At 38.7% G+C, this 25,368-nt stretch overlaps 1 protein-coding gene across 1 annotated transcript in view; it reads right to left on the bottom strand.

Moving 5' to 3' along the window:
- The window catches only part of ldb2a (LIM domain binding 2a), a 113,775-nt gene that overhangs the window by 79,759 nt on the left and 8,648 nt on the right, over positions 1 to 25,368 (bottom strand). The window contains exon 2 of the mRNA XM_085366350.1: positions 5,723 to 5,825. Within this exon, the coding sequence (XP_085222476.1) occupies positions 5,723 to 5,825 (103 nt within the window). The remainder of the gene's footprint in view (positions 1 to 5,722; positions 5,826 to 25,368) is intronic.

Raw genomic sequence — 25,368 nt, 5'->3', positions numbered from 1 at the left:
AGGTTAATGTGCCATTGGGTCTTTTTTTTCACTTGCAGATGTGTTTGATTTTCACTTGGTTTCATTTTAACCCACTTTCACAGGTTTTGGCACCAAAATCTACTTGGTTACAGTAAGGAAATGATTGTGGTTTTTGGGTTAAATATGATCCTTCATAGTAGTAATCCCTTGCACTGAAAACAGACAAGGTGGGAGTACGATCTCAATCATGCCAAAACCTGGTGCATCAAGCTACAGACACCAAAGAACACTTTGCATATAAACGAGCCACGCCGGCAGCTTTGACAAAATGGGTGAGTCACCCAGCCAAGCAATATCAGTCACTGGTTCCCAGTGTCTGAAACAGCCCATTGAAGGTTTCATGAAAAGAAGTAGGTGGCATAAACTGACCTTATTTTAGACCTGATTTTTGTGTGGGCCATTTAAAGTTCCTCTTTTAATGGCTACCTAATTTTGTTTTCACTTGAATGTTTGGTTAGATTTAAGCATCAAAACTACTTGGTTTGTGTCAAGAAAATATCACAGTTTAGGTTAAAATATAGCTTTTCACAAAATTGAATGCAAATGGCGATCTGGTGAGAAAAGTGTAAGTCAGCTGCAAAGAAAAATCTAGGACAGCAGCTTAATGAAAAAAAACAAGGGTGCTTTAAGTACGAAACAGACAGCTAGCTTAAAGTTTAGCTAGCCAAAAGCTGTACAGAGACATCAATATGCACAAAAAATTGCAAATTTGTAGACGTTTTTGGTAATGCAAAAAGGAAACAGTGTAACTTTTAAACAGCAGTCATTATATAAAGTAACAAGTTACTGCAGTTTTCAAGTTATCCAACAGGAACTTCTCCCCAAACAAATATTTAAGTTGCCTTAAGCAAGGCACTTCCGTCCTCCTACCTGCTGAGTCATTGTAAGCAGTTCAAGAGCTGTTGCTAAAAATAACTACAGTACTGAGCAGTGGACAAAATAGCTAACTGGAATATATATGACTACAAGTATTGCTATATGATGCATTATGCTGTGTTTTTATGTATACAATGCATAGGTGCCAGTGCAAAGCTGAGCGAGACAGCCACATCTCTTTCAGATTCATTGTTATTCTTTAGAATCGGATCTGTTGCTTGGTACGTGTAAGGTTGGTGGATTGTTCCTCGATGATGTATTTCGCTGTGTGTAACTTAGAGCACCTGAATGTGAATCGAGGAAGGCTTGAAACGGACGGTGAGTCATCATCGCCATGGTGTTAAGCCTCCCGTTCCCGGGGGAACAAGGTTACCGTCTCTACACCAATGGGGATTTTTATTTTTACATTTGAAAAGCAAACCAGGGCCCAGCTCACAACAATCCTCCATTGCCCGTCTCTCCTCTCCCCTCCTCCTCTTCCATAACTAAGCTGCATCACACACACAAACCCAGCAGACGCTACACACACATCGCCTCATTTTAGAGCACCACGTCCTTATCTATGTCTGTGTGATATTCAATATGTTTCAGATATCAAAATACAAACCTATGCAGATGAGATGGAGGGGACAATATCACAAACTCAGTAAAAGCCTGTGCTCTGTCATTTGCTGCAGAAAACCACATACTACAGCAGCGGTCTATTTTCAGGAGTTGAAAGCGTACAATACAATACCAACTATTTAGAAACCCAAAGCCCTGCAAACCTTAAAGGAGCAGTTGGGGAATGCACTAACTGGCCTTCTTTACAAAAAAGGAGATGGCTGATATCACACTCCTGTCTTTATTGTCTGTGCTGGAGTTTAAACTTGGCTCAGCTATGCAAAAGTGTAAGCAAAATGTGTAATTAAACACATTATTTGCTTGTACAACCCAAGGTAAAAAAATATTTCCATTAGAAATCAACCCTCTCATCAAATTTTCAGTCACCAGATTAATTAAAATGTTTAAAAAATGGCCCAAAATTGTCAAAAGTGCTATTTATAACTTCTCACTAACAGGGTCCTTATTCGTTGAGTTCTGCCTTCATGAAAAGTCAAAAATATTCATATTTTCTTCTCAAAGGATTACTCACATTATTTTTTAAATCTTTAATTATCAAAATAGTGAGATAGTGATGACCTGAGATTTCCTTTTTGTTGATCAACTAATCACTGCAGCTCTTTCTGTATCTCTGGATGAATAACTACAGAAGGGATGCTACCGAGATATTCTTGGCACTGACTTACAAAAAAGAAATGAAAAACAGGGGGAAGCAGCAAGGCTGGCTCTCTCTTAAGTTATGAAATATTCCTCCTAGCACCTCTACAGCTCAGTCTTTAGCCATTTTCTTTTAACTGATTTGCTAAACTACTTCTTGAGAAACAGTTTTAACCAACCATAACTTCTATGCGGCACCTCCACTAGCTGGCAATTTGTTCATTCTAATAGCCGCTCCTAAAATGGCAATTTCTTCATTTCGTTTTGTGTGTGGATTAAACAAACTAGATTCAACATGTTGCTAACTTTGCTTTAGAGTCAATCTACCTGTTCCATATTAGATAATACCCTCTGGCCTCCATCTTCATACTAAACGCCCATGAGATTGGTATTGCTCTTTCTATCTACCTCTCAGTGCGAACGTGTATGTCTGCATTTGTTAAACTCTTCTTTGAAACCTGATTGATTTCCCTTACAGGAATAATATGTAATCAACTCAATGAGCAGCCTACAGCATGCAAACAGCTCTAAGAGTATAAGGCATCAAAGTGGTGCCAAAGGTGTTTTTTTCTCTGTGTTAATTCATAAGTTTTCTTTAAAAGATGTCCTCAGTGTTCTTTTAATAAAGAAACAAGGGATTCTCCTTGATATTCTGAGGACAGTTGTAATTATGTTTTCAAGAAATCCTGTTTTATTCTGGTATAGTGGTTGACTACATGCATAGCAACACCTACTGGCTTCCAGCAGCCATGGCTTCAGAGAAGAAGCAAATCAGAGGGGTAATTTGTCAAATTAACAACCTACTGTGTTTCTATTTAGGCCAAACCTTTAGTTTAAGCTCACTGTCAGTAAGGTAAAAAAAACTGTAATTTAAACTCCACGACTGGATATTTTTTTTAATCTACTTATGTTTTTTCCCCCTTAAGCACCAAGTATTTTCCAGAGAGATGTGTGTCCACCGAAACCTTGAAGTGCACAAAATACTGGTCCTCTAACACTGCAGTAAATGAACAAGACATTTTCTATCTGAAGACCAATATGACTCCTTTAACTTCTCAAACCTATTGGAAGTAAAGCAGACATGGTATCATTTTCTTCTGCATCCTTCTAGGTAAAAAGTACCAAGCTGTCACAAAGCCCCACGACTATGATCTTATACAAAAGCAGCTGTTTTGTGTCTTCACAAGACAGACATGACCATTATTTGTCTATTTTCGAGACTGCGGTTTATGCTTGCATCTTTATTTAAAAAGTGCAACCCACAACGCAAGCCTGTGATGAAAGTTTCAGAAAGAGGTTACCAGTAGTTACATGTGATGTTGCACCAATGTTCGGCAATCACATGCAGAGAAAAACCTATTGTTAGAAGAAGAAGAGATACCAATTTTCTTGCTGTCAGTGCCTCGGTGTAGCCGAATGCAGAAATGGTTGACTCAGGGGTTACAAAGCTTTACTGGAAATGTCTGACTCGCTAACTGAAGAAGTTCACACATTTTTTTTCCCTAAGAGCTGTTATGAAGGCATTTTGGGAAATTCAGGAAATCAATAACTTAACTGAAAGAAGATGTAGTAGGTTAAAGCAAAGTGGAAGTAGTCTACAACTTTTTTTCCCATTTGAGCACAAAGTCAGTCCCAGAAATGACGAACAATGTCTGAGTATGTGTCTGAGTATGTGTAGGTGGAAGTTTTCAATAAAAAAAAAAGAAGAAAAAAAAAAAAAGAAATGGCAAGTTGTGTTGCTCAGCCACTTACAAACATGCCTTGAGTCTTACTGTGCCACCAACATCCCCATAAGAGGACACAGAGTGGTGGTTTAAGACCCTTGAAAACAGGTTGTTTTAAGAGAATGCCCCTTATGAATTTAATGGTTTTGAACATACAGCAAGATAGTTACAGATGTAGATATCTAAAGAGGAAGCCAGTAATAAATAGGCTTATATACGCATTCTTTCTTATAGCCAGTAGGGGGTGACTCTTGCTGATCTTTATAGTCTGATCCTATAAAGATTTACAACAAACTGCCCCACTTCTCATTTGTGTAAATATCTCAATAAACACTTTGCTGATGAGTTATAGGTCTTAATCACTAGGTTTGAGTATATAGAATCTTTAGCTCTTTAATTACACTCCCATTTAAGCTCAACATAAACAATAAATCAGGGTAGCCATTCCCAAACTTCACAATGTAAAGGTCCATTTTGAACTCTTCCTGAAAATATTTTGTGGTCCTACTTAATTACATCATTAATCAAGACACAAAACTATTTGGTGTTCTGGACCCACACTTGAAAAATTCCAGCAATACATATAAACTTAGGCTTCTTCAGCAGCACGTGTTAGCCACCATAATTGCGAATAACACATTTCATGTGACTTTTTAAAAAATATATTTTTAATATTTTTTTTACTTTAAACATTTTATTGTGATTTCAATTAGATGTTACTGCAGTGCCGTCAAGGACCACTAGAGGGCTGTGGTCTGCATTTTTGGCATCATTGTTTTAGGGCAGCGGTCCCCAACCTTTTTTGCGCCACGGACCGGTTTAATGTCAAACAAAATTTTCACAGACCAGCCTTTAAGGTGTCGCAGATAAATACAACAAATAAAATGATACTACCAAGACAAAAACTGTGGTATTTTGTAAATATAATAACAAACACAAATTCACTGTGTAATTGTGTAACTTTATTAGCAGCGTCCTCCTGAAATGCGCCAAAAACATTGAGAGTAACGTCCTCCTCTCTGCCCCTTAATGTGCTCTGGTCGCTATGGTAACGCTTAAATATTTCTTTCAAAATAAGACACACCACTACAACACAGGAAAAGACCCAGGGAAACAGAGTTAACGATAAAAACCCTGAAAACCAGAAATTTCACACCCGAGCCTCAACTCGGGCCAATACCAAACGATTCACGGACCCATACCGGTCCGTGGCCCGGGGGTTGGGGACCATTGTTTTAGGGCATGACTATGTTGTGACTGCCCACCTTACTGTATAACCAAGGACTAACCTTGGTTTCTTATTCAGATCCACTCCTCAGTTGTGATGTCCAATTTAAAAAAAAAAAATCCACAGCGCCAACATGGTTATGAAAAAAAAAAAGTTCAACTTCAAAACAAAATTTCACAAAATCACTGATGATGGGTGATGTCACAGTAGCTAAGCCATACATTGAGTTTATGGGTTTTCCCAAAGAACACTGCGTATTATTTCTTTTATTCCATGAACATTGTATTTATATCCAGATTTCTAGTCTGAAAATGTGATAAAAATTATGATTTTTAGTACCTTAAATGTCATTTTAGCATAATAGACTACAGTGTTGCTCAGAGAATAGTGAGTGACTTCAGAAAAGGCTGTTCACTTAAAAATGACCTAACAAGTTAAAAAAAAAAAACCCAATGTGCAGACAGAACTGTCACAAATAAATGCTTTTTACTTAAAATACAACATAATTAAAATATTCAGTTGGCACCTACTAATTGAGGTATGTGGATAATCAGTGGTTATTAACAAAGGAGTTTTTGAATAGAAGAAATGAGATGATTGTGTGTGTTCTTACTGTATCTCTTTGGTCCATCTTCGAGGCAGAAGGAAAGCGTGAGAGTGGCATCCTCTTCAAAAAACTCTGTCGCAAAGGCATCCCACCACAAACTGTCGCTTTCCTGAATAAACAAAGTCAAAGGTCATAAAGACAGGTATACCACTTCCTGCCCATTTGAAAATACTGTTTAACAGTTTTTAACAACAGCCACAGATTTAAGGTCATCACCACCTGATGTACTGTGTGAAATCTTGTGTTTTCAATGGCCCACGTGTTGCTTCAGTTGGGTATGAAATTCTTCATTTTCTTCTACTATTTAATAACCCAGTGAATTTCCTTTATCCCGGTTGTTGTGCTTGTGCTATTGCATTTTTTTACATAAATTCAATATTGATTTATTCTGATAAGACAAAGATATTGTGACAATGCGGGCTTTTCCATGAGACAAGATAAACACGAATCTAGTTTGTTTTTTATCACATGTGAATTCATGAGAGTTCCCCTTACTGTATTCATTCAAATGAAACTCAGAAGCTTTATGAAAGTTTACAGTTTGGGCTGTAAAATGGTTTAAATACAACACATTACCGTGTGGATCAAGAATGGAAAAGTTAAAAATATGGGAATAAAATAGAAGTCAGGAATGCTTCTTTACCAAAACAAAAGACAATTCTAAAAGATGAGATGTGATGGCCTGAGAATTTAACACAAGTTGATGTGAAGCCAAAATATGGTAACACTCTTTGCTTTTCTTAAGCAAGCACTTTGGGAGAGCCCTGCCTGAGGCTTCTCCAAGTCTGAATTACAAGCTGAAGTGTAACAGCTTTAAGATCAACTTCTCTTTTCAACTTTCACAGCAGGTCACGATAAGTTGGCCATAAGAACACTGCTGACAATATTAATATATTAGGTGGATATTTTAAATTACTCTTTTAAATATATGAATAAACAAACGTAAGTGATTTACTTAAAACAGTTAACCTCTTAGTATTAAGTAACAGTAACAGTAATGGATACAGTAGCAGCAGGCCAACAATCATAATAACAGTATCACTAGTAATTACAATCACATAATGATTGTTTAAAAAAGTACTATTAGTAGTGGCTTAAGCAGTGATGCTTTTTTTAAAAAAGCATTAATATTAATATACTAATAGAAGCATTGAAAGGTGCAAATGGAGTTTGCAAAGTCAATATTTTGTATGACTACCTATATTTGTCAACGCAGCCTTAATTCGCTTTGGCAGGTTTTCTTGTAATTTTTCAAGGTATTCCTTAGGGACAGTTTTCCAGGCTTCTTGAGCATCCCAAGGCTTTTCTTTGGATGCCAGATGCCTTTAGTTAAATGGTCTGGATTTGTATAGCGCTTTACTTGGTCCTAAGGACCCCTATACTATACACAATCATTCACACACTGGTGAGTGCAAGCTTCAGTGTAGCCACAGCCGCCCTGGGGTGCACTGACAGAGGCGAGGCTGCCGGACACTGGCACCACCAGGCCCTCTGACCACCACCAGTAGGCAACGGGTAAAGTGTCTTGCCCAAGGATACAACGGCAGAGACTATCGGAGCCGGGGCTCGAACCGGCAACCTTCCGATTCCAAGACGAACGCCCAACTCTTGAGCCACGATCGCCCCATAGTTCTATTCCCTATTGACGTGATGCCACGCTGCTTCAATAATGTTGAGGGCCAGGTTCTGGGAAGGCCAATCCATGACTGATAGTGTTCCATTTTATAGTTTTAATCAGGTATGTTTTTACTGCACCTGCAGTGTGTTTGGAATCATTGTCATATTGAAAAACGAAGCCAGTGCCAGTCAAACGCTTTCTAAATCATATTCAAAATCTTTTCCGTGTTTATAGTTCCATCAGTCTTGACCCCCAACACCGCTGGCGGAAACCATGATAAAGCCTCCAACGTGTTAGACACTCCATGTTGTACATACTGACGACAATTAGACACAAAAAATTTCACATTTGAATTCATCGCTCCCTAGGATCTGTTCCCACCGATTTTCAGTACAGTTCTTGTGAAATTTGGCATACCTCAGGCTTTTCTCCCCGTTTCCTTTCTTAGCAATTCTTGCTTGCCAGCCACCCTTGTTTGGTGCATTTTTTAAGAAATTGGAACAAAATTAATATAAAAATTAATATAAAATATATTATAACCTTGGAAGGACCTTCAGAAAGTCTGGAGAGCTATTGCTCAAGACCACGTTAAAAAAATACAATAAAGTCAGGCTCCTTGGAAGCAAAATATAAAAGACTTATGCTTAGTAGTGTACTTGTATTAGAATTAGAATAACTATTAGTGTTAGTATTAATATTACAATCATTAGTAACAGCAGTAGTGTTATCCATTTCTGTTGTAACTGCAATAGAATTTATTTTCCCACAGTGAATCTGTGAAGAAACACAATCATGCAAATCTCTTTGCCCTGAAATTACTCCTCTAACAGCCATTTGCCCTGTTCCCCCTCCTCACAAAAAGCCCTGATAATGTCGGCTGGGCATCCTCCACTCCTGTCCCCCTCCCTCTTCCACATACCGACGTCCAATTGATGCTAATTTCCTCTGACACGTTATGACAGATCACCACGTTTCATTCTGCGCCGGGCTGAGGGATGGCAAGCACTTCCCAGATGTTGACAATTAGCGTTGTCACCATCGAGCAGTGTCAAGCCCAATAAGAGGTGACTGGAGCGCCCCACAGGTCAGCGCTGCTCATACGCAGTGTATCTGATGCAAAGAGAGAGACATGTGGTGTGGAGGACCTGAAGCTAACCCTCATGCAGCAGGTCAATCAATAGGTGATCATGAGTTTGTGGGGAGGTCTTTTGGATGGCCAACCAATCAGCTGAGCTGGCTACAGGCTGAACTGAGACTACACAATAAAATACTTTCAGTGGAGTGGAGTACTAACACTTATGAGCCATGCATTTTGGAACACTAAGACTTACCACTTATCAAAGGTTAAGAAAAGCTGAACTCTTAAGTAGTAGGTTTGAAAGGAAATATTTTTTAATAAATTATTGCAAACTATACCCCAGTGAACCTGATTTATACACGAAAAAAGACCTAACATTACTGTAATAATTAAATCTTCTTTGTATGCTATCATATGCTTTTTCTAGACCCACTAAGACACAGTGCAACTCATCCTGACCTTCTCTATACTTCTCCATCAACACTCTCAAAGCAAAAATCGCATCTGTGGTGCTCTTTCTCTGCATGAAGCCAAGCTGCTCGCTGATCGTCACCTCTCTCCTTAACGTAACTTCAACAACTCTTTCCCATATCTTCATCAACTTTATCCCTCCATTTCTCAGAGTCCTCTCAGTCTCATAGATTGTGTTAAACAATCCACTGCTCTTACTCCTGGACATCTTCATACCTCCACCTGGACCAACCGCCTTTCCCCTCTTCACCTTCTTCTATAATTCAACAGTTTTTCAAGGAGAAGCCTCCACTTTTGTTCAAATAACAACATCACTAACAGATATTGGTGGAAACACTGATAAAATATAATTAATCCTTTATGGTCTTAAACCATCTAAAATTTGTTCCATTAAGAGTGAATTAACAATCCCAGTTTCTCAGCATCCACTATTAAGTCTTCAAACGCAAAAATCAGGCACCAGGTGACACATAAAAGAAAACTGAATTTACAGTAATCCTGTAAGGCTTTCCACATTCTTCTGGAATATTTACTCCCTAGACAATTTTTTATGTGCTGAATCAACAGGCATGCCTTACTTTTCATGTCATGTTGTGTGTGTTTAACTTGGGAATGTTATCTTTAATTCCATAAATAGTATCTGCTTGCCTTAATAAAATGTCTATTACTTTGATTTATTAACCCTATTAATAAATCAAGTGAGCTTGAAGTTAACAATCTAGCTAACACCACCACATCCAACCACGTCTTTACTGAGAATACGTTAGAGAATGAGAGGCCAAGTCCTGGACCTCCTTTTCCCTTCAGACTCTTACTATCTTACTTTCATATATTTTCAGAGGTATAGAAAGACCCACTGCTGCAGAATAAATATCTGCCCCTGTTGGGGGCATCATAATGTTTCAGAGTAACATCATAACCACAAATAAAAGTCCTCTACTTTTGTCATGCATTTATTGGGGGCATACCTACTACTGCTTATTCCCCAAAATCTAAATCTATGCAAGTCCCAAATGTCTTTCTTTACACTGAAAAGCTGGAGGCTGCAAATATTTTGCCTTTTTTTTAAAATAATTAGAAAAAAGTTAATTGAATTATTTTAAAAATGAAAGGAACATTTTAATGTAAGTTTTACAAGGACCTCTCAACATTGATACAAATGTACTAAATGTTAGTGCTGCAGGTTTCATTAAAAACTGCACCAGCTGTGCCAGAACCATCAACTTTGACAGGAAACCATTGACTTGTAATTACAGCTCTCCCATTGGGTCAATCAGAGTAATTGTTTACACTCGGCCAGTGCTAAAATACATCAGTCACTTTCAACGTAAAACTGTAAGACAAAGTGATATATGAATAAAGTCCATGATTTTTCCTGAGTGCATCACTGGGATAGAATGTGTTGCATGGAAGCTAATGTGTGTATTTTACATTGGCGAGAATGAGCAGACAACACTGAGTCTTCTCTTTCAAAAAAAAAAAGAAGCCTTTGCTTGAACTGGAAGATATGGTGGTCAAACACGCACCGCTGACTAGCCACTGGGAATGAAGTGCATGAGCTGTTGTGTGCATCTGTGCGTGTGTCTGCCTGACTGTGTCATACTGTGCGAATCAGCAGGTGTGAACAGCCGGCATGTTTGTGGTGTCATGTGAATACATCTATTTCAGAGGGCCAGACGGAGAAGAGTGACACACACCAGGCAGAAAAAGACAAAGAGAGAAGGAGACCGCCTTTCGTGCTACTCAGCATTCAGATTGAGTTCAACCCATAATCCAGTATCATGAGGGGGCGGGCACTCCTGGGATTGACAGTCAAGTGAAGGGTGAACAATATGCTCACTCTCAACACTTGCTCACCACTTCTCAAAGATCCTGCTCTGCACATTCATTTTTTACACTTTTACAAAAAAATTAAAAAAAATGATAATGTTATTCAGAGAACAAGCTGCCATTGTGGCAGATTTACAGCAGCTATATGTAGTATTAAAGCATAATGATGCATTCACTTTTGTTTTATCCGAGTTAAAATAGAGTGCACTATTTTAGTTCAGGTTTAGTTTTGTAATTTACTGGGCAAAAACTCGACTAAATTTAGTTCAGTTTAATGGTATTTAGGCACTTTAGTATTGAGAGAGTTCCCCCAACAATCACACAGTCCCCTATGAACAACCACTTGGCAAAAGCAGGGAGGAAAAACTCACTTTTATTGGGAAGAGCCCCCTGCCCCTTTGTGGGCAAAAAAACCCATCCTAAAACTACAGTACACGCTTATGAAACTAACTAAAACAAACTGTAAAAAAGCAACATAAGGGTGCATATGTGTTTTGACACTGAATTAACTGCCTCCATATATCCCTATATCTTACTATAACAAGGTGTAACAGGTCTGTCTGTGTCTTTGTGTGTTTATTTGTTTCTCTGTCCACAAACTCCTCCTAGACCATTAGGTGTTGAGCAACCAAACTTTGTTTACAGGTACATGTAAGGCCCCTGAACATCCTTAACTACACTCAACAAAAATATAAACGCAACACCTTTGTTACTGCTCCCATTCCCCATGGGATGGACGTAGAGACCTAAAATTCATTCCAGATACACAATATAACCATCCCTCCCAAACAGTGGTCACAAATCAGTCCAAATGTGTGGTAGTGGGCACATCTGCTATATTGAGATAATCCATCCCACCTCACAGGTGTGCCACATCAGGATGCTGATCTGACATCACGAGTAGTGCACAGGTGTACCTCAGACTGCCCACAACAAAAGGCCACCCTGGAATGTGCAGTTTTGTCTCACAGCAAAATGCCACAGATGCCACAAGCAATGAGGGAGCGTGCAATTGGCATGCTGACAGCAGGAATGTCAACCAGATCTGTCGCCCGTGCATTGAATGTTCATTTCTCAACCATAAGCCGTCTCCACAGGCGTTTCAGAGAATATGGCAGCACATCCAACCGGCCTCACAACCGCAGACCTCGTGTAACCACACCAGCCCAGGACCTCCACATCCAGCAGGTTCACCTCCAAGATCGTCTGAGACCAGCCACCCAGACAGCTGCTGGAACAATTGGTTTGCACAACCAAACAACTTCTGCACAAACTGTCAGAAACCGTCTCAGGGACGCTCAACTGCATGCCCGTCGTCCTCATCGGGGTCTTGACCTGACTCCAGCTCGTCGCCGTAACAGACTTGTGTGGGCAAATGCTCACATTTGATGGCGTCTGGCACGTTGGAGAGGTGTGCGCTTCACAAATGAATCATGGTTCACATTGTTCAGGGCAGATGGCAGCTGAGAATGTCCCAGTTCTTGCATGGCCAGCATACTCACCGGACATGTCACCCATTGAGCATGTTCGGGATGTGCTTGACCGGCGTATACGACAGCGTGTACCAGTTCCCACGAATATCCAACAACCTCGCACAGCCATTGAAGTGGAGTGGACCAACATTCCACAGGCCACAATTGACAATCTGATAGACTCCATGCGACGGTGTGTTGCACTGCATGAGGCAAATGGTGGTCACACCAGATACTGACCGGTTCTGGGTCCCCAGACCCCCAATAGCGCAAAAAACTGCACATTCCAGGGTGGCCTTTTGTTGTGGGCAGTCTGAGGTACACCTGTGCACTACTCATGATGTCAGATCAGCATCCTGATGTGGCACACCTGTGAGGTGGGATGGATTATCTCAATATAGCAGATGTGCCCACTACCACACATTTGGACTGATGTGTGACCACTGTTTGGGAGGGATGGTTATATTGTGTATCTGGAATGAATTTTAGGTCTCTACGTCCATCCCATGGGGAATGGGAGCAGTAACAAAGGTGTTGCGTTTATATTTTTGTTGAGTGTATATCATATATCATGAGGTCATTTTATTGCATAGCAATCTCCTAGCAACAAGGTAAAATTGATGATTCTTTTAGCATTCATGCACATATAATAACTTATAAAAGCATTGCATCCTTGTTTTTTCACAACTGTAACGTTACTTTATATCCACTAAAGTTGAATTATGCAAGATATATTATGATGCCCTCATGTTGCCTTGCACCAACCTAGCAACAGGCTAAAATTACCTGTTTTTAGCCTTTATGTATCTAAAACACCTTATGAAAGCCTCCTATAAATGTCTAGCAATGGTTTACATTTTTATGTATATATGTATTTTATGTATATAGTTTCTAGTTTATAAAATCTTAGACAGCCCAGTGATTCTTTTCTGGAGCTGTAAGCCATGAGCTCAAGGACTATACTGTACACTGTTTTTAAGAACTTAGCTTAAAGACATGCTAGATATGAGAAGCTCTAGTAAAATACCATAAAAGCAAAATTAAAGTTTTTAATCGCTCAGTATATATTCAAAAAATAAAGGACACATAACTGCAGCATTTTAAAAAGATGGCAGTCTCATTCATTGCAATTCCGAGACACAGGGTTGTTTAGATATCACTTGAAATTAAATAGCAGCACAACTAAGGGATGCTTCGGGGGCAACTTGATTCTCTTATCCTGTTCTATGTTCTGTTCTATTCTGTCAGTTTAGCAATATTTAAATAGTGAAACAAATGTGAGTGATATATAGCTCAATTTCTTAGAAACAATATTAATAAACAGAACAGAATTTATGTAAACATTATCAAATCAATAATCTCTTTTTATGTGTGGAAGGCAGCAGGAAGTTATATTTAAGAGTGACAAAAAAAAAAAAAACCAAAGAGGTCTGTGTTCATCATAATAAAGGAAATGTCAACCAGTGCAGTGGTGTGTCTCATGTATATTAAGGCACTGCTGCCTGAATGATGGTCTAACTCTTGCGATGGTTCACAAAAGCCTTAGTGATGAATAAAACACGATGCACGTGTAACTCAATGAGCATAAACTTACCATAATATCTGAGACTCAAAGATCTCACATCAGTCAGCAAGTCAGCGTTTAAGAAGCTGGGACCGTAAAATGTTTGGTGCTTTTACTTTGGAAATGATGAATTAATGGCTACCTATTCATTTTCTGTCACCTGACTTTTGAATTGCACTAAATGAAATCTTAAATAAATTTATATAATATAGCATAGTTTATTAAGAATGAAGGTAGCATAAATTAGCATTATGCTATGCAGCTACTTTAATAAATGTATATTTATCATCAAATGCAGAGCTGATTTTTTTTAAATAAAACTTAACGCTAAATAAAAATCCTTTATCCAAAATGAATAAAACCATAAAGAAATGTGTGATGTCACTCACCTGACAGGGAATACTGTTAACTCTTGATATTAGCCAAGCAAATATAGTAGGCCATGTTTTAAACATGCTATTCCATTTCATCCTGCTGTTTACCTGTGCATGTCAAAATAAAAACTTCAAGTACTGCTCATATTTCCTTAATAACTTGCTAGTAACGTACTTACAGAACCCACGAAGAGTTCATGTAATCAATGAACTTATCCAAAACACAGTTGGAACAAAACAGCAGAAAGAAAATTAATCAGCAGTTATCCTGATAATTCTGATCGTAATGTACGCTTTTTTTTTTCCATGCAAAACGTTTTAATATCAGCTTCTCAGATGTGAAGTTTTGTTACTTTTTTCTTTTAATAACTGTTCATTTGGGGAAGTTGGATTAATTGTTAAACAAAACAGTCTGACTAAATTCTGAATTTTAACTGAGTGAACAATCATCATTATTATTGTAAAAAACAATCACCAGTTGCACTCCACCACAAAAACAAATCTGATAAATCACAGAACTATAACCGTAAAAATATAACAATATAACAAATAATACTATTTTAGTGGCAGGAGGTATGATAAGTTTTTTTATGCTTCTACACTTTAGCTAAATTAATATGGGGTTTTTTTTTGTATTTGTATTATAAGAGTTGGCATTTTTAGAAGGTAAATGTAGCAGTATCAATAACATTGCTTTCAGTGGCACTACAACAGTGTGCTGGTCTTACATTAGTATTACATCATTTGCACCATAAAGCAGATGTACGAAAACAACCAAAGTTGAATTGTAAGGACATTACAGTTGGTACTTTACAACATTTTAGCTATAAATACTTTGTAAATTCAGATTTTACACAAATATTTTGGACAGCTTCCAAAATACCGTGCACCATTAAACAAACCAGAAGTGTACATTTTTTCTAAATGATCTCACCTTAAAACCAAATGCAGCATTAAAATAGAACTTACAAAGCATTGCATCAGTGCCTTCTACTGCCTGCAGAGTAATTTACTTAAGTACCTTTGGTACTGGAGTGTTGGAATGGAGTATTTTAAAGTCTTCTTTCACACCACTGTCAGTGGCACAGATGATCAAGCTTTAAGCCAAATTCAATGCTGATTTTGGTTCGCATTATGAAAAAATGGGGAACATCATACGCCTTACCCTTTAATTTCCACAAATTAATGTTTTCTAGTGGCAGACAATAAGCAGCATCGCATCTGAACAGACTCTGTTGAACTTTGAACTGTTGAACCACGGCTAAAAGAGGATTTTAATATAAAAGCATGATCCCCATTTTGACATAAACTGCCTGGATTTAGTGTTGGAGATAATTTTTCGAGTGTTGTCATCCTGAGGGCTCCCATCACTCTGTGTTAGAGACTCGATATTCATTAAGCCTCCTCTCACTGTTTTAATGAAGAGTGTTTCACTTAAGCTTCCCCTGTTTTACAGAACGTCTTTCTTAAAATCCCCCTTACACAGGTTTGCAAAGGAAGGTTAGTTCACTTCTCTTTCTGAGTTAAAACTGCAATTCACTCACAATGGCTTAAATTTTGCGTTTCACAATGGTGAACTCACTTTTACTTTTAATATTTTCAAACAATTCCCTTGCCATTCTGTTTTCAAGATTTCCCTCAAACTGAACCTTTTTAAAAAATAATATTTTCTGCTCTAACTCAATATAGTTCATTTTGGCAGTCGACTGATATTTGGCTCAGCCCTGCAACCACGCTAAAAAAAAAGAGCATTTATTTCACAAAGAGCAGAGTTGACAGCGGTGTGTCTATTGTCTTGTCTCCATTAGCTCTGCTCTGCCCAGCAGGGTTCAGCCATAGATGATATGGTTTAGCTTGTGTCTCTGTTGAAAAGCCTCCCACCCAGACAACAGAGGAATCTGAAAATAACAAGCATATTTCATGTGCATGACCAGCATTTAGTTTCGGAATTCACAACAATACAACCCATGGGACTTGGCAGTTTCATTGCTCTTCCCCAACTCACTTATTTTCTAAATTAAATACACTTTTAGTAGTGCTAGCTAATAAAGCTAAATGTAGCTCAAACTTTTCCATTATATCCATGAGAAGTTCTATTTAGACTCAGTAACCATTAATCCTCCAAACTGGAGCTTTTGGGCAGCTTTTGGCCAGTGCACTGCCAAATTGTGAAACGTGGCTGGCTAAGCTGTGGACCGTCCAGGTTTGGCTCGGATCTAAAGACAGAGGAGAAGTTGGACCGAAGCCAGGCAGGCTGGAGAACAGCTAAAGCCTGGCCAGTGGACACAAACCATATGAATCCTCTGGCTCAAGCAAAACCGTACACAGAGGAGCTTTTCAGTGTTGTACAGCAAGAAATGTCAGGAGCTTTTTTTTTTAGGCTGTGATTGGTAGCAGGTTATAAAATTGTAAATGACATATATTTACTATGAAAAAAGAAGCCCGCACTGTTCCGTCTTGTAATATCCTATCAGTCTTTTTTTTTTTATTATCTCCACCAGTTTCTTTCATATCCACCTCCCTCTCACTGTCTGTCTCCTGTCTGATGCGGTTTGCTGACAGACGGCGTTCTGCCTTCATTATGCCCGTGGACTCTCTGACAAACCACGTGGCGTGACGATGTTTGTTGTCAAATGGTACAAATCAGGCCCACTCCGAGGGACCCGTGGTGAACTGACACGGATGCGGCCGTGACGGCCGTCAGCCGATAAGGCTCTATTGATTCAAACGGATCGCACCTCATCTGCGGGGGATTTATCAATGTGTCAATTGCCCATTAGCCAACCACAAATCACCAGCACGGGCCAGAACCTCGGGGATTTGTGGGATATCCAGAGGATTGGAGGGACAGCATAGGGAGGATCCTCAGTAAATAGCAACAGAGCTGTGGGTTAAGTGCTCGCATAAAGAAATGTCCATACAGGATTGATAGGCAGATGACACTAAGTTTTACTGTCTGTGGAAACACTCAACAATACGCCAAGTATGAGTATACAAAACGCAAATAAACGAATATATTTAGAACATTTTTGCTTACCATAAAGTACATAGAGATTTACACACATGGCATGACCTCATTTTCTTTCCCTCTGTATCGTTCGGTCCTCACACCCTTAACATCTGTAAGTTTAACATGAACCATTCTCCCAGGAAGCTTTTGTTAGTCTCTATTTCTTCATTGTTGCTTCCAGCCTCTTGTGACAGAAAAGCCTCCAAGAGTGTAGGCGTGTCTGGGACCTGACCTTGGAGAATTGCCGATGTCTAAAACCCCATTCAACTCCTGAATACCACGTAGCGCAGCTGACTGGTGGGCCAAGAAAGTTTTGTTGTGAAAGACTCAAACAGCTTCAAGGTATCGAGGAGCATAACAACATAAAAGAAGCAAAAACTCACTGGGTGTCTGAGAATGATCTTTAGCAAGGTAGTGTTTGTTTTCATTGTACGGTGAAGGCCACTGACAAGTAACACATGTCAAAGTCTAATAAAAAATGCTTCTGGTGAATGATTGTCATTTTCACGAGTTCTGAGGCAATACCTTGACTGAAAATATCTATATAAATTTAGCTTCCTCCCGAAATGTCCATACTAGAATCCAACTAAGTGTTAATCTGGTAGATAATTTAATCACAAGGTTGATTGATCATCTAAGTTATTTAACAAGCATGCAAATATAAAACCTTTGCTGGAATAACTTGCAAAATATGAGGATTTCCTACTTCTAATCCCATTTAATTTAACTATAAACTGGAAATTTGGGGGGTTGGTCAGATGGACAAAAAAGGAACCTAATGATGCCGATACAGACTTGAATGTTTTGATGATTTCTATATTCTTTCATCAGCAAATCAAATAAACTGTAACCTAAATGCATTTCTACATTGAAAAAATCAGACTTCAAGAGCCTAAAGTGCAATAAAATTAAATATAAAATTTAATTTCCCGGTTTTGCAAATCATTGCCATTTGAACTGAAAGCGCAACAAAACCAAAGTCACAGCTTCCCCTGGAGCACAGGGCTGTATCTTTCAGGGAGTCCTCAGTGTGACGACGGAAAAACTCTCTTTTAGATTGCATAAACAACACCACTTTAATCATGTCAAGAGTGTCATCACACACCGATGTTTGATATCAATGCAGGCTTACCCTCCCGGGTTCTAAGTGTTTTTATATAATGCAGACCTAACATGTTGCTGCATTTGGCCACCGTACAGCCACCAGCAGAGCATTATGCAAATTAAGAGAAATGAGTGCAGTGGGAGAGAAGTCATTGCCCTTGAACAGCCGGCGCACATTCCCGAGGAATGACCTTTCTACCCATATATGAAATAAGCAAAGATATTCCCATGTTGGGTTGCATGTCTGCCACTTTACTTAGGTATCTTTTCTAGTCTTCATTTTTCAGCGTTAGACATCACAGGCAGCAGTCAGAGGCATAGCTCAGATACCACTTATTGTGTTAAAGTGTCAGTTTAAGGTCAGGGTTAATACACAGAACTTATTTGTCTGCTGTTTTAAAGCAGGAAACATGAATGAATCAGAATTACTTCAACGCTTCTGGCTTTCACCCCAAAGGTGAAGGGGCAGGACTGATCCCCACAGCAGCAGTAATACAACTCTCCTGCTCAACCCTCCTGTTACCTCCTCCTCCTGAAACCTGCTAAAGACATTGGCAAAATCTTTAAAAATCAAGTTCTACACAACTGTGCTTTGAAAATGCCACACAGACAGAGTTTAAATGAGTAAAAGCACTGTGATCGTTTTTGTGGGACCTGTTGGTAACCACCTCAGCAATAGTTGTATTCTGGTTGCTTTCCCATATAACAGCAAAATTGTTGAACACCTATGTCATTTGCAGTTAAATTACCATGCTGTAACAACTACATCACTATTCACGGAGGAATTTCTGACACTCTGTTTCAAATCTATGAGGGTCTGGCTAGACTCTGGATATAAGACATTTATGTAAATTTTTGGGATTTTTTTTTTCAGTTAACCACCATGTTATCACAAACACAGGGCATGCAACTGACTTCATCTTATTGCCGTTTTATTGCTGTCTTAACACACTATTAACTGTTAACAGCAGCTGTGTCTGAATGGTTCAAGCCCCGGTCCCCATCTTTGAAGGAACCATTTCAAAGGCAGCAATATTTTAAGTTAATTGTGCACAATGGCAATATTTCTCCTACTACTGTTTTCCCTGTTGTCACTGTACAATGACCAGTGTTGGGTAAGTTACTTTAAAATAGTAACTTAGTTACATTACTAGTTACTTCTCTCAAAAGTAACTCAGTTACTTCAAGTTACTCGTTACTTTCAAAGTAACTAGTTACTAGGGAAAGTAACTTTGGTTTTACTCAGAATTCTCTTGTTAATGTGTTGCTTCCATAACTTTGCCAATCTTCTAGCTTGCTTACTTGCCACAAGTGCACTGTGCCACCTACCAATAGAAAGAAAAAGATAATGTGCATATTTCCACGAGAGAAATCCCACGCCTGGACCGTCATTGACTGCTGCCATGATTCTAGCCTACGTCACAGAGTCATCTGCGCCTTTTACATCCAACACAAAAACTGCAGTTGTGGTGCTTTCGATTGTACTCAGAACTCGGAAATTCTGCCTTCCGAATAGGAAGATGTAGGCAACACCAGACTGCAGATGAGCTGCATACAGAGCTGGACTGGGACAAAAAAATCATCCCGGGCATTTTGACTAGAGACTGGCCCACCATTATAGGAAAAATCATAAAGCCTTTGAATGAAAATAAACACTGTTGTGACAGTGATGTACACTGTCTGATGGTATATATGCATCAATCTATCAATCGTTTGTTGTAAGATTCAGATAATTATTTTTTAAAAGCTAGACATTTTAAATGAGAATAAGAAAGAAAAGTATTTCTTTGTGCCCCCCTTTCCCTGTTAATGCCCTACCTGCCCCCCTGGCAACACTTTGCTAGACCCGCCCCTGCACAGTTACCAGCTGTCAGCTACTTAGAAAAGGATCCTGGTGTTATTTGTCTCTCAGAAACAGTTCATAACTTCCCTTCAACTCATTCATGTCACCTAAAAGGTAAACCTGTTTCTCCATCACCTGTTCAGCTCTGATGATCCAGTAAGGACATCCTGGTTTCATCTTCATGTTTCCCTCTCACCACATAACCAAACCATATCATGACCAGCAGCTTTTTTGCAGCTGTGGCTCCAGCAAACATCAGCTGATACTAGAAATTAATATTAAATAAATTCTAACAACAGCTGATCAAGCTTAAACGTGCTGCTGTTGTTTAGCGCGACATCCGCTGGTTTCCTCTTTCGGCGCAAAGTGGGCAATAAACACACAAGAGAGAAAAGACGATCAGCTGATCACTGATCAGTTTTCATGATTGAAGTAGAAACGGGAGAGGGAGGGGAGAGAATGAGAGAAGAAGAGGCAGCTGTGCAACGTAAAGACACAGAATAACTCCAGCTTTGTGCCTTTTCCATTGTAGCTGAATTACGGGACAAACTGTCACCTCAATAAGAAACGCGTAATATTTTCTCTGAATACCAGACGGGACGGTTGGCAACTCTAATAACTTATGAACAAAATAAAGTTTAACATCGTTAACATCATAGCACCACCCAGCTGTATAGAAACTCCGTCATGCTAGCTAGCACGCAGTACGGAAAAAGTCAGAATAACGAAAATAAACTCCACCTAAACTTGGTTCATATCTGACCCAGAGAGACTGCAGGTCATAACTTCTTACCTGAAGTTCAGTTCACACTTGGACCGGCGGCCGCCTCGGTCTCTTTTCCGTCTGCGTCCCTTTTCCTTCATCCACCTGCTGGCCTCACCACTTGCTAATGTTACTGAATCTGTGGAAGCTCCGCGATAGCCACCACACGAAGTAACGAGTAACGACCCTATCTAAATCCCAGTAACGAGTAACGCGTTCCTGATTTTGGCATAATAACTAGTTACCGTGCTCGTTACCACAATAATAACGTAGTTACTGTAACGCGTTACTTAATAACGCGTTAGTCCCAACACTGACAATGACAAACAGATTCAAAAAGATCCAATGGTCCTTTCACCATTTTTGCTTGTATCAGAAGTATTGTTTCCCTTCTTTTTACAAGACAGAAAATAAACTTCACTTATCATCTTGTGTATCTGCCATGAGATTTAAGACCTTTACAAGAAATAAGTAGAAGCAGGCATAAGCTGAAAAATATGTCCCAACTTGGCAATTATACAGTGACACGTCAGATTTACCTTTGAGACCCCCCGTGGGGATCACAAACTAAAACCAGTTTCGAAAATACTAAATTAAAGGATTTCCTTAACTTTGGTTTTATTCGTTATAAGCATCTTGGATGTTTTATATATCCTTGGATTATTGATTATTTAAAAACACATGGTAATTAAAGATATTTCTTTGGAATCCTTGAATTTGTCATATAAAATGAACAAGCAAATATTCACAATCATTAGCTGTAGGTTTGCACATAAAAAATGCTGAAATGTGCTCGTAAAACCTGAACAGCTGCCATGTTTAGTAACAACAAACATCAATATCGATGGAAAATGTTGAAACAACAAGATGCATGAATAAATGAGAAAGCACAAAAAGAAAATGATTCTTTACAACCATAAGAAATTAAAATAAACAAGAAAGTGCGGTTCCAGGTTCTGGTTTGGACGCACCAACACGGAGCTACCCATGCAGCCTTTCTTTCTCTCCACTGTGCTAATTAGACTAATAAACAAACAACAGGGAATAGTTCCTCAACACTGTGGAGCGAGACGCTTGATCGATACTGGATTTCATCAAATCCACTGGTATTGTTAAGTTTGTGCGTGTGCCCTCCTGCTGTTGTTAGTGCTCGCTTTGCAATCTCACCTGTTGCTCGTTCGGCTGATGAAACGAGCGCAATGACTGACGTGCTGCACTTGAAACAGGAACTTAGAGAACATAAGAAGTTTTTACAGGTCTTCACAAAACATATTAAGCTTTAATTCACTTAAATTTAATTAAAAGAAAAGACATTTTAAACTGTGAAATGAGCAAGGGAACGCTAAATAGGCTAAGTGATAGACTAAAATGAATTGAGTTAAATTAATTGTAGCTGTAAACTATAGGGATAGTGCAAAGTTTTATATTTGCTTTTATTTTCTTAATCACCTTTTCATAGACACACTCATAAATTTATCAAAAGAGATCTCAGGAAAAGCATTTCTAAACAAAAAAATGATAAAACACACAAATGTTTTAAGCACAAATTTCTATTTAAACTGGATATACAGTGCACATATTCATAACACTGTCCTTATTGTGTTAAAGCCTGAGCTCTTGTCACATTTCAAGCTAGATCGACAGTGAATGCGACTTCATTGGATTAGAAATGAGTCTGATGTTCTATGACTGAGAGCATAATCTGTAATAATCACTCAAAACCAACATTTTGTGTGTGCCAGCATAAGAAGGACGATGATAAATTTCTTGAAAATCAAATCTTCCTTTTGCAAGATCAGAGACCAGTGTAATACTCTTAGAGGCATATACATTCAGTGTCTTGCTTAGTGACACTTCCGGAGGGCTGGGGGCTTGTTTACATGCAATGTGTGAGCTTTAGTATCTGAAGGATGTTGTTTCATATTCATGCCTGGGAGATATAGAAGCTGAAGAAAAGGCATGCATGCCCAGGCATGTTCTCTGGCTAAATGAGCATATAAAAAAATATATAAATGAAAACAGTATGCAATCCAGAATAAGTCAGTAAATTCATCTCAAAGGAAAAACTACATCAGAGCGAACAGCTGATCAGCAAAATGACGAAACGCCCAGAAACTGGCGCAGAGCAGAAGCTGAAGTACAGTGTGCCTCCCTGAGTTCACTGTACCCACTGTTGAACCTTTTTCTTCTGTGGAGCCACTCAAACATTATGCAGCTAGAATTGCAGTGCTTTCAATAACACAACACTGCAAATCAGTGTTAGAGGACTAAGGAGCTCATTATTAGGTTTCAGTGTAAATAAAGACAGTGAATAATATTCTTATCAGCTTGTTTAATCAGTAATTACTATTCGTTTTTATATATTTCAGTAATTTTGTATATATTTCATTTGTAAACCTGTAGCTTATACAGCAAAATTTGTTCTAACTGTCAAATTTAAATATCCTTACATTGCCAAGACTCTGCTGTCTCTGCTGTCTTGAATCAAATTTAACATTAAACTTTAACACTGGAGTGTAACTACTTGGACATGGTCTTAAAAAAAGAAAAAAGAAAAGTGCTTCAAACAGACAACATTTTCATTCATTGCATTCTTTCTCAGGAAACATGACTAATTTTAAGCCCGTCAACTGAAAGTTATTCAAGTTCAAAATTTCAACCTGTGACCTTTCCGTTTCAGGACAGCCTGCCTAACTACATCAGGGAGGCAGAACAACAGGACACGAACAGACTACAGACCCGTCTGTCTTCCCTGTTATCTGAGCAACACTGCAGCCTGGAAGGAACCATGGGAAAGGGCCAGGAAAAAGGTGGGTCTATTGTCTCAGCATCCTGCTGGATGTGACTGACGCTTGCGATTTGACCAGAGGTCTTTTTTTTTTTCGCTTTATATGATTTTCTGGAAACATCCTCTGAGAGCATCCCATTTGCAGTATAGCATTACTCATACACACACATCATATCCAAATTTGTCTACTTTAACAACTTACATTAAAAAAATTATGTTAAAATCAACATGTAAATAAACATATATATATGTAATATATGTAAAAATGAAATGCGGAGTCACATAAAGTACTTTATTATTAATTCATTGATATGTTTGATTTTAAGGCAGATAACCTTATGAAATGTCAGTTGCATCAGCTATACTACTTTTTCCACAACCCACAAATATAACCCCACTGCTTTACCCCAAAAGAAAAGAGGGAGATTATTACAAATATGAATGTCACATTTTAAATAAATACAATATTTTCCTCTTGTTCAAAGTTCAGCTTGACTTATGATTCAGTAGAAATATTTTTCAAGGAAAAGGACCAAAGGGAGAGTTCAACCCATAGTTCAGTCTTGGTGATTTAGTGATCTAAAAAGTTTGATGAGTGAATATCACTGTGTTCTTAAATGAGATTTGTGCTTTTTACAAATTGAAGTCCATATCTCTTACTTTAAAAGCACTTCACTTTAGAGGTTTAACGTCTTATGTTCATTTGAGTGGGTTTCAGTTTTCTTCTAGAGCCCAAAGTCATGTTTAAGTGGTGATTCTAAGGTGGCTGTGTGTGTGTGACTGTTTCTACTGTTAGCCCTACGAATGAGTGTCAACCCCTTTGGGAGTACCCCCCATCTTGACCTGTGTCACATGTGATAGGCTTCAGACCCCATGGGTAACACACTTTTGGCTACGCTATTAATAAAATGGATGGACATATTAAACCTAAAAAACCTGTATTTGTTGTTGTTGTTTTGACCACTTGTGTCAGTTGAAACAGACTGTGACATACAGACAGGTGATAAATTAAAAAACTTGATCCGGTGGCTCTGTTATGCTGTCAGAGGCATCGGGCTCTCATGTTTTGAGTCCACTTGTCCCCTTGGAGAGACAAACCACTGCAAATCAATACTGAGACGTTCTGAGTTATCTCCCTTAGCTTATGATGAAACATTCCTGATGGGAGTGGTCTCTTCGAGAAAAAATAATGCCACCATCCACAGGGCCCAAGTGGTCATTGATGTGTTTGACGTGTGTGAAAATAATGTGAGTCATAAGCTATGACCTTTGCAGTCACCAGATTACAACCCAATTTGACATCTATGGGAGACTTTGGACCAACATATTGAGAGCACTCTTCACCATCATCACACAAATGCCAAATCAGGGAATAATGGATTTACAGATGTGGAGATTTGTAGACTTAGTTTCATTATGTTTAGGGTTTTTTGGGTTGTTGTTTATTTTATTTTTTTACATTTTCCACTGGTCTTTACTCTCTGCTTAGTATTTCTGCCTGCTACTTGGTGCTGAGCAGGTGCAGTGGGTTGGTGGATATTGGCAAAAACTGCATTATAAAAACAGAAGAGTTGCAGGCTAGATAACTAAACAATGAGCCGGATCTCACCGTAGAACTCTCTAAAGCCAGGGGACCTAGAAACCCAATCCAATAATTAATTATTAATAACAATTGATCACTGAGACTAAACAACTGACATGTACTGTAATACGGTCTTAGCATAACAATCTTGATAA

The sequence above is a fragment of the Diplotaxodon limnothrissa genome, linkage group LG2 (genome assembly GCF_057381915.1).
Source record: "Diplotaxodon limnothrissa isolate DT_005_m linkage group LG2, D_limnothrissa_male_GT1.1, whole genome shotgun sequence".
Classification (NCBI taxonomy): Eukaryota; Metazoa; Chordata; class Actinopteri; order Cichliformes; family Cichlidae; genus Diplotaxodon; species Diplotaxodon limnothrissa.
Note: the sequence above shows the minus strand (reverse complement) of the source record. Positions and strands in the feature narration are given on the sequence as shown.